Source organism: Hirundo rustica, chromosome 2 (assembly GCF_015227805.2).
Source record: "Hirundo rustica isolate bHirRus1 chromosome 2, bHirRus1.pri.v3, whole genome shotgun sequence".
Taxonomy (NCBI): Eukaryota; Metazoa; Chordata; class Aves; order Passeriformes; family Hirundinidae; genus Hirundo; species Hirundo rustica.
In genome coordinates this window covers 106,036,941-106,046,940 of record NC_053451.1, presented here as the reverse complement: position 1 = coordinate 106,046,940, position 10,000 = coordinate 106,036,941, and the positions used below count along the sequence as shown (strand labels likewise).

The following is a 10,000-nucleotide window of genomic DNA, read 5'->3' as shown; positions in this document are numbered from 1 at the left end:
ACACAGCAGGAAACCAATGGTGTCTTAACAGAACTGGTGAATTACGGACACCAGAAAAGCAAATTTTCCCATGACTTAGCATAAAGCGCTCAGTCATGAAAAGAAAATTATCTTGCTCAGCTACCACACACACCAGACAATGTCCACCAGGGCATACCTAAGGAAACATACCTAAGGAGACTTCCCAGGAGCTCCTGAAGGACTGCGGTGCCTCCACACAAGGCCAAGTCCACCCTGTTCGAACACAATGTCTGCTCAGCATTTGCCCTGTCCCTGCAGCTGCTGGTGTTCAAACAAGGCAGTGGACTGAAGGGTAGCACCACCTCTTCTCCTGCCCCACAAATGCCTAAAAACTCAGCTCTGGAGCAAGGTCCCCTTGTACTCTCACTCCAGCCATACCAGACAGCTCCCTCTGTCCGTAGCAGCGTAGTCAAGGAGTTAGGATTTTTCTAGAGGAAAGCGACCCTTCTGTAACAAGATGTGAGAACTGAAAATGGTTTTCTTAGCCTGGAAAGAGAGAGTAAAAAAATAGCCAGTGTCCACCTTTCCTCCTCTTTTTCAGAAATGCAAAAGCTCAACTTTTGGAAAGTAAGGGGCCCTGGAAAGACTTAACCACTGGCAGCCATCTCCCTACCCTAAACACAGTGCCTGAGGAGAAATCAAGATGTACAATCTCTCACCAGCTTTTCTGCTATTTAAGAAAGTTTGGTGGCAGCTGCATTAAGGTGTTGAAATTAGAAGGCGTCTCCCTCCATAGTGGTTAGTTTAAATTACATTCCAAGGAACTTCAGCTGGGATGCCTCACTGTCCTTCCTCCTGTTAAGAGGGCACCCAAGTGGGAAACACACCAGCCTTTAAAACCCATTCAGTACTGAAGGGCAGCACAGCAACCTAGAGAAATAAGGTAAGAAAGGAAATCAGATAAGGGAAGAAATCAGGAAAAGAAAGAGGGAAATACAGAAGGAAAAGTTATTGGAAACTCGAAACAGCAAGGCAACAGAAGACTGAACTTGGGACTCCAGTCCTGATGTTTTAGTCATCTGGATGTACTGTCATTACCTGCATGAAACATCACTGTCAATTCCTGCATTAACCAAATACATGGTTGGTGGTCAATGCTTCTTCAAAACTCTTTACTCATATTCCTCTGCAGTCTTTAATTTACTCTCTGGCATCTCCCAAATTCTTATACTTCTCTATAGTCCCACCACACTCATAACCCTGTAAGTCTTTTCTGCATCCTCACTTTTTCTGCCCTTTTGTTTACTTCTGCACCTGACTCTCTCCCATTTCTTCAACCCCCCTCCATGGTGTTTTGTTGTTTACTGTTGTAAACAACACCTATGGTTTTAAGGATGATAAAGGCAAATGGAAATTAAATAAAATCCACCAAAAAAAAAAAAGTCACCCATTTAGTTTGCTAACTCTAATAGACTGCTTTGCAAAAGAGATAATTCCCACAGGCTACAGAAGTTATTTGTATTACTTCAATTAATTATAATACAAAACAGTGGCACCACTTCATTAATCAGCTGCTTGAGAGAGTTACTTTTGTGAAAAGCCTTTTCAATAATTTTGATTAAAAAGAATAGTGGCTCTTACTACTGTGATATGATTCAGTATGTCCATCAAACAAATCCTTAATATTTTAAAAACAGGAAAGAAATAAAAGGAAGCAGAAAAGAAGTCTCTTGGCAGAAAAATGTGTCTTAGGGACCCTTTCAAGGCTCAGATGTAATGGAGCTAAGCATACAGGAAATACTTCAGTGCTTTGAGAGGCATTTCCTCCCCTCCCCCCTTTAGAAAGATGCAGTAATTAAAACCTAATTATTATCTTCATTTTAAACAAAACCTAAAGTGAATACCAATTAATAACAACATACTAATGAGCATCTGCTGTGATGAAATTGAATATGAATGTGCTGCAAATTTCGGGTAATTTATTTTTTCGGGGAAGCGCCACTGGTCTCAATCTACTGCTGGAAGATTCTATAGACTGTACACATCTTCCATCATGTCTCTTATGTGCGGCAACTTTTTATTTTCAAAAAAAAAAAAAGGACATACTTAACTTTGTGGATGTTTATACATCCAAATGCTATCCATGCTACAATGATTTCAAGGCAATACACTAGTGTGTCATGTTTTACACACCTCACATATTCTTGTAGCAAACCCAGGGCCGTTGCATCGCACACAACCCCTATTCACCAGCGGATTCCGAAGGCAGACACTCCTGCATGACAAGAGCTCACAAAGTGTGAATTCATGTTACACTAAACACACAGAATGTGTGTGCTCCTTGCCTCATGCTGATGTATATCAAAGTCTGGTCTTTTTGTGCACCACAAACCTGGATAAAACACAGTGCTGGTCTACATCAAATAAGCTGAAATAAAGTGCACACCACTTTCTCGCAATCCCATTAAAAACAAAAGACATTTGCTCACCATCTTTCCTGATAGAAGCCTTGGAAATAAAGTAAATAGAGAGGGGTTGTGTGTATGTGGTTTCCTTCTTAACCCTCCAAACTGTCCACCTGTTCAATTAATTTGGTTGTGGTTTTTTTTTTTTTTGTGATTTTGACTCACAAAGTCCATTAAAGCAGTAAAAGAAAACTGAAACAGGCATAGTAGGATTTAGATGTGATGAAATTTCCCCTAGCAGTTATGCTAACCTGGACTGTATGACAAAAGGAGAGATCCTTACATGTACATGCAGGAGTCAATGAAAAGGAAAAAAAGCCCAATAGAAGACTGGACACACTTGCACATTATGGGACTTTTTTTTCTTTCCATTAAGTAATTTAAATGAAAAGAGCTTTTCCTGTCCTGTCTAGCAATTAATGAGAACATTAAAAGCCCTGCGCCTCTTCCTTGGAGAGACATTGCTTTTTAAACAAAAAGACTGCGTGTCATCTATGTTTAACACTCAGTTTCTCATTTTAATGGGACACAACCCTCTCCCCTGATCCTGGTCTTGTGTGTGTGCACTACAGCTCATCTGAGCATGCAGTAAACCACACTCAACTCACTAATCCAGCCAAAATTACTCAACTCTTTTCTAATCTGGCAGAAAACTAGCCCAAAATTCAGCTGCCTGAGTGGTCAACGGCTGGCACAAGGTGAAACAGAAAACTGCATGGTAGTTGGTGTGAACAAGCCAAAATAGCTGCTGCTATTAAGGGAAGACAGGATGTTTCCTGCTTTTAGTTTTGGGCTTGAGTTCTCCCTTGCACCCAGCACTCAAACGCATCTGAGCAGCACAATTATCACACCTGGAAGTGAAACACAAGTCTTAAGTAAGAATCACTCTTTTTCTGATGCATGGGAATCACTTGCCTCGCATACCTTCAGTATACACTTGTCACTGCAAATGTTCTTCACTTGGAAATTTTCAGCATCAATATGTTTATGACTGATTTTTGATATTACTAATATTTAATACAATTATACACAAGACAAGCACATAAAACTTGTGACTGAGTCTTTAACAAGACCAGACACTATCTGCTCTGAGGTATCTTTTTTGGTAAGAACATTATAACAGCAATTAATGACTAACAGCAGTGACTAATTGTTGGATGAAATTCTGAGCGGCCTGGTTTAGTGAAAGGCATCCTTACTTAAGGGAGAGGGGTTGACACTGGATGATCTTTCTGGATGTTGTTTTAAAGGCTCTGAACATACACAAAAGACACACAGTGGCCAACCACTGACTTACACCTGTAATTTTAAGTTTCTGGTCAAAAGATAATTGTCATTATTAATGACAGTGCAATAGGAGAAAAAGGTACAACAGTTGGGTGTGTCAAATAATTCAAGGGTTTGCATTCTAAATCAGATGAACAAAATACAGTTTTTAGAATTAACTTCATCTATAATCTGCCTCATGGATCTGGAGAGCCTCTAGAATATTCATATTCTCCCTCTAAAAGCGGTATCATTGTATAACAGGAATTTGCAGACTAATCAGTCTGAATATCCATCCTACACTGATGTACTTCCGGACAGAGATTGTACAGAAATTCTCAAAACGATCATCTACAGCAGAAAGGTTAAGGTTTGATGATTTCCATGCCAAACCAAACAAATGAGCTTTACTGGACATCAAATGAAAGACAGGTATGGCTCTGGAACCAGACTGACCCAGCAGACCATACAAGCAAAACTATAAATTCAACCCGATGCATGGAACCGGAGACTCTGGAGAATTGCCACATGATCCCAAAATCAACTGTATTTTAAGAGCTTCTCATCAAGAATATTTGCACATTTCAAATAAATTTCTGCTTGAAATAACAAGCATAGAGATGTTATCCCAAAACATATCTTCCCCTTGGTATACAAGACAAATGTAATTTTAAAACCCCCCATGTATAGAATTTTAAGGGAAAAACCTCAAGCATTTTCATAGTAAGTCATTCATTTATGGATTTCTGGAATTACCTAACCCATGATAATTTGGGTTAAAAAGAAATTAATAAAAAAGGCTTGGTGAAACATAATTGAAAACCACCGCTTGTAAAGCATTGTCATTTTGCTCTGGAGATAAAGCAGCATGGCCAAGTATTCCCCAGCTATCTTAAGTGTTACAGAACATGCTAGCACAGCTTCAGAGCTCTGTCTCATTCTAGAGAATTGATGGATCTACTCACTGAAGAGCACCCACTTGCAGTTAACCACAGGTCATCTACTTATTCAAAAGAGAAAAAATAAACACATGTAAGACCTCTCATTGCTGAACAGAATTCTTTTAATTTTCAAGTAATTTCATGTGTTTCCATAAAACACTGTAAAATCATACTGCTCTAAAAACAATAGCTGAATTGTAAATAGCCAGGAAACTTCCCTCAAAAAAGATGTGCTACTACAATTGAAAGAATCAAACAATTAGGACTCTGCTGAGCTGAAATCTGCATACAAAGCTCTGGTGTACTCACGGAGAACGTAGCACAATCCCTTGCTCAGCACCCACACTTCTCACAGCCGGAAAACAAATCAAGTGAGATCCAACCCAGAAGATTATATGAAAACAACTTAAGGGGAGTAAATTCTGCCTGTAGGGAAGGAATCTACATAAGTTACCTCCCAGACCAGAACCACAAATCAAGCATCCATCAGCCAATCCCATGGCAAAGAGAGAGGCCATTACTAGAGGTCTCCTGGAGGCCTCTAGTAGGTACAGAGCTGCTTTTTGCCATTTTATGCAATCTCCTGACATGTTCACAAATGCTTGTGTATTGCCAAGGATGAGTAAAATACTCCTCACTATCTTATCTGAGGCACATTTTGAGTCTTCTGTCTGCTTGTAAAAATAGAGGATGCTACTCCTACGGGTAACAATGGAAAAAGCTGGTGGAACAATCCTGCCCTCACAGTCTAGGCTGTAGTAGAAGTACTAGGTTACAATCTTTATATACATTAGTTTAATCTAGCTCAGTACTTGAAACCTTATTTTTATTTACTTCTTTTAGAAATAAAGTTCTTCCTCACTGATGGATACACTTTACACAAACATTTGGCACTTGTCAGCTATCCACTGATAAGTGCAATCTGTGTAAGCAACTTGCCTTATCTATTTTTATCTGAATTATAATTTTGTTAAGAAATGGGTAATGTTTCACTTATTTTCCACATAATAATTTATTAATATTTGTGAAAGCCTTTTTTAACAGAATCTTGATTATCATTCAACAAGCACAAGTACATCATTTAAAAATGGTTTATTATTAAATAAACAACACCATAAATAGGCTAGATACACAAGCAAATAAGCTTGTCTAAATATGTTTTAGATGTAAAAAAAGCACGTGAAAACAAAAAAAGGTATCACAGCAAAGGAACTAAAAATACCGCTTTGGATTACAGTATTCCTGTTTTGCAAGACTTCAGGAGTCGACTCCCTGAATTCTACGTATTAGTAAAGAGAGTAAAAAGATTGAAAAGACAGGTTTTCACCTTCAACTCCTAGTTTCTCATTTTTTAACAAACTATTATTTGAGCTCAAATAGTTAAATAACCTGAAGCAAGGTTTATTCTGAAGTCTCTGGAGCACCTCCATAGACTTTAATAGAATGGCTCTCTACTAAATGCTAAAGAAATGTTACACAGATGACAAAGTACAGGAGAGCATCTTTTCTACTAAGATCACTTGTGCATAAAGACACATCTCAGTGACTTATGAGACAACTTTATCAGCTACCCAAGAGTCAAAATCAATGATGACACCTTAGATACCAGACAACTTCACTAAGATTCCAGCTACACCTTCCACATGTAGTCAGTGTGATGGAGGATTTATCCCCACACACTTTCCTTTCCAGGTAAAATACATGTTATTTTCAATCTCTTTCTCCATAACCCAAAATTGATTGCTCAGCACCATAATTAGCAGTGCATGAACTAATTATGATGTATTTTAGTTTTTAACGTAAACCTCTCTACACAAATCTCTGACACTGCCTACCAGTCCAACGAGGTTCTGAGTGACACAAGTTTCACCAGACAATGCATGTTTAAAACTGATTGTCACCACATAAAGTTTTTAGACCGTTTTGAAAAAAAGCCATAGATTCTGTCCTATTCCTTCAATTGGCAAATCCAAACATTAAGAGAAAGACACCAATCCTAAGATTACCCACCAGGAAAAAGCCTAAATCTACCTAAGAACAAGGCAAGAATTAAAAACTTTTAGGTTTTTGTCAGTCAACAGGGTGTGTTTGTGTTCCAGGATAAAAAGTGTAGTCAATTAAGTTTGGAGTTTTTATGCCCTAGATGTACACACCTATCTGAACAGAACTATCTGGCTCTATTAGGAGTTCTGAATGTTCACATTCAACAAGTGAAGAAATCTTAAATTTAATCTTCCAAACTTTACAACAAACTCCTAAAAATAATAGGAAAACTGCATGCTTTTTCTCAGCCACAGTGCCAAAACACTAAAGCAGGTCAAGTATTCATTTAAAAATGAACTATGTTATTTTACGAAATACAAATTTTATTATTTTGCCAAAATGCAAAGGAAGACAGAAAGTAGTTTGTGTGGTTCCAAACTGGCAAAGCAAGAGGTCTCATGAAAACAGGGCTTCCAGGCAAAAGTTTGTAGGCAGCTCAGGAGCAGTGTCCAAGGGAGCATGAGCCTCACAGGAAAACCATTCATCTACTTTGCAGCATTTCTGAGTAAATTGTACAAGCTGGAAAAGGAATGTGGTATAGTTATTATTAGACTTAGTACCTCCAAGTGCAGGGGATATTTTGTCTCCAGGACAGAAGAAATGCAGCTGGCTATGACTATAGATATAGAACACCCCAGTGAAAAATTTCCTCTAGCACCAGTCTGCTGGTCTGAGTAACACTTTTTTTCATGATTAGAAGAATTTTCTCATTAGACTACTCTTTGTTTTAGAGCAGCAGTCTAACAATTTAAAACTAATAGCATTTCATTAGAAAGTTACTTCAACTTTCTGATGATAGCAACTAAAATTTTCCTAAGAAGTTCAACATATCTGACAAGGAATTGTATCAAATGCTTCAAATATTGGACTCCATCCCACAAGAGAAGTTAAAACATCTAACCAAGAAAATACAACATCTGAACATGTGTAACATCCTGAAACTTGAGAAGCTTTAATGAGAAGCACAATACAAGATAAACATTCTTACTATAAAAAAAAATCCTAAGAGTTAAGAAGTCTTACCAGCAACTTTTCCCTCCATTCTCGTGATCAGACAGAACATACAGGTACTTGCAGTACAAAGCTATACAAACATTCAAGTGTGTTCCAATGGTGAGAATCCATAACAGATAAATTGAGAAAGAAAAGAGTACGGCCCCAAAATATACAAAGTCAAGCAGCTCCCTCACAGGACTTCCTCCCCTCTTTCCCAAGCCTGTGGCTGTGGCTACAGCTCTGCTCTAACAGGACAACCCAGAAAATGCTTGTAAAAACACTTGCTAAAACTGGACAACTCAAATAAAACTGTTGTACTGCTCTCCAAAGTGGTCATTCGCCCTGAAGGAGGTGAACTTCAGGTATAACACTCCTAATAAAGGGAGGTGGTTATCTACCAAAATTCTGTAGACAAAAGGAGAACCTGCAGACTTTGTGAACATATTGCCAACACTGGCATCGGAATAAACATCACCACCATTTACCTACATACTCACACAAGAAGCAGCCCAATCACAACAGAATGAATGTTAATTCTTCTAGCAACTTATAAAACTATTTGTAAAGATTCACTCCTCCTCATCTAAATAACTTACCTGCATTCACAATCTCTGCACACTGAATTTCATCCTCTGAGCAACCACCTTTTTTTTTAATCAGATACCAAACAGGCCCATCTTGAGACTGCACAGTGATGTTTCTCTGCCTCTTTTTGAATACACAATTTTAGATGCCAGCTAAATCTGCCTTGTGAAAGAATAAAAGTAGAGAGAAGCTAAATTTCAGTAACCCTAAAAAGCAGCTAAGCAGGATGCCTGCCATGATATGCAGTTTAGAGAAATTCATAACTGATCCAGCAGAATAAAAGCATTACTAGGCATGATGCTGGCTCTCCCTGGAGCTTCTCCTTCACACATCTCTTACAGTGTTGATGCTGTAGCAGGGACTTTCTAGTGAACTCGTGTTGCTGCCATCACAGTACTCAGTGCACAGCCATTTTGGCCATTTCACTCTCAAATGCATCTCCAAATCTCTCTCATTAAAAAAAGAAGAGTCTTATACCCTATAAAAAGCTTGTACAAGGCAAAACACAATGAATCTCACAGGGAATATAAATCATGAATAATTAAGACATTTAAATTGTTAAGCTAGTAAAGTCGTATTTCTGAGATTTTAAATACAGCCAAATGGAAAAAATCAGTACCCCTACTGAAATTTACGACCAGGGAAAATACTCATACATGCATGCAATAAAAATGTCAATCATGTAATTTTAAATTACAGTAAGGCTGGTAGAAAAAATGACCTTATCCTTTAGAGTACCATGCAGCACCTCAGTGCCCAAATTACAGGGAATAAAAAGATGAACAAGGAAGAGGACATTCCATTTCAGTAGAGAAAGAACAGACTACCCAGAGCAGCTGTTCTCAAAAGATTTAGTAACAATCCTTTAAAAAAGTAAATTGAAAAATGTATTTAGAAAAAGTAAACTGAAAAACTTCTGGCCTAGAAAAAGTTAGATTGCCTAATTAGCCACCTTTATATGCTAGACAGAACCACAGGAACACCTAATAAAACACACTTACTGCAAATCATTGCTATTGTTTCTACACTCTTATAACTTTATCCTTACAAAATGATGATTTTAACATTGTTATTCTTAAATCTTACATAATTAAAAGCTCACTCCAATTCTGCACAGCAAGGCAGCTGATTTCTACAGCTACGGCACTCTGACACACAACAGCAACCTGCTCGTGTTGAGGCCAGCCCATAACACACATCAAGGCAGGTGAGAGTGCACCTGAATCAATACCTAAAGAATTCTTCAGAAATACCACAATTTACCTTCAGCTCACCACAGGGGAAGTCTTTAGGACTTTTCAGCTTCCTGATAAAACCAAGACTGTTGTTAGTAAGGAAGCATAGACGTCAAGTACAATATAGCCAAATACAGGCAGTTGGGTAAGTTTAGTATTACCCTCAATCTTACAGCTTTTACATCAGACACTTTTTTTCACTGTCTTTTCATTACAGCCTTTCATCTTTATTCACCAAATTTATATATCCCATTTAATTTTATCTTCATCCCACTGTATAATTCTGCAATGGAAATTGTCTCTTGAAAGGATGTCATCTTTAATACATTGTTTCTTCACAAGGCTTCAAGACTGTATTATTTATACAGTTGTTAGGTCATCAATAATTTTTTGTTCAGTGATACACTGAATGTATTCAGTCCACAACTGTCAATTCTCTTGTTAAGATTTACACAACTACAAGCGAAAACTGCAAGATCAAATTTTTTAAAATTTTTTTTTTCAAAAG

The 10,000-nt window shown here is 37.8% G+C and overlaps 1 protein-coding gene across 8 annotated transcripts in view; it reads right to left on the bottom strand.

Annotated features, from left to right (window-relative positions):
* Positions 1–10,000, bottom strand: part of POLA1 (DNA polymerase alpha 1, catalytic subunit) — a 190,931-nt gene that overhangs the window by 50,852 nt on the left and 130,079 nt on the right. The window contains exon 36 of one of the 8 annotated variants that reach the window (XM_040055876.1): positions 775–891. The exons of the other annotated variants lie outside the window; for them this stretch is intronic. Within the exon in view, the coding sequence (XP_039911810.1) occupies positions 820–891 (72 nt within the window). The 3' untranslated portion in view covers positions 775–819. Of the gene's footprint in view, positions 1–774; positions 892–10,000 lie in introns of those variants that run through there. 8 annotated transcript variants of the gene reach the window in all.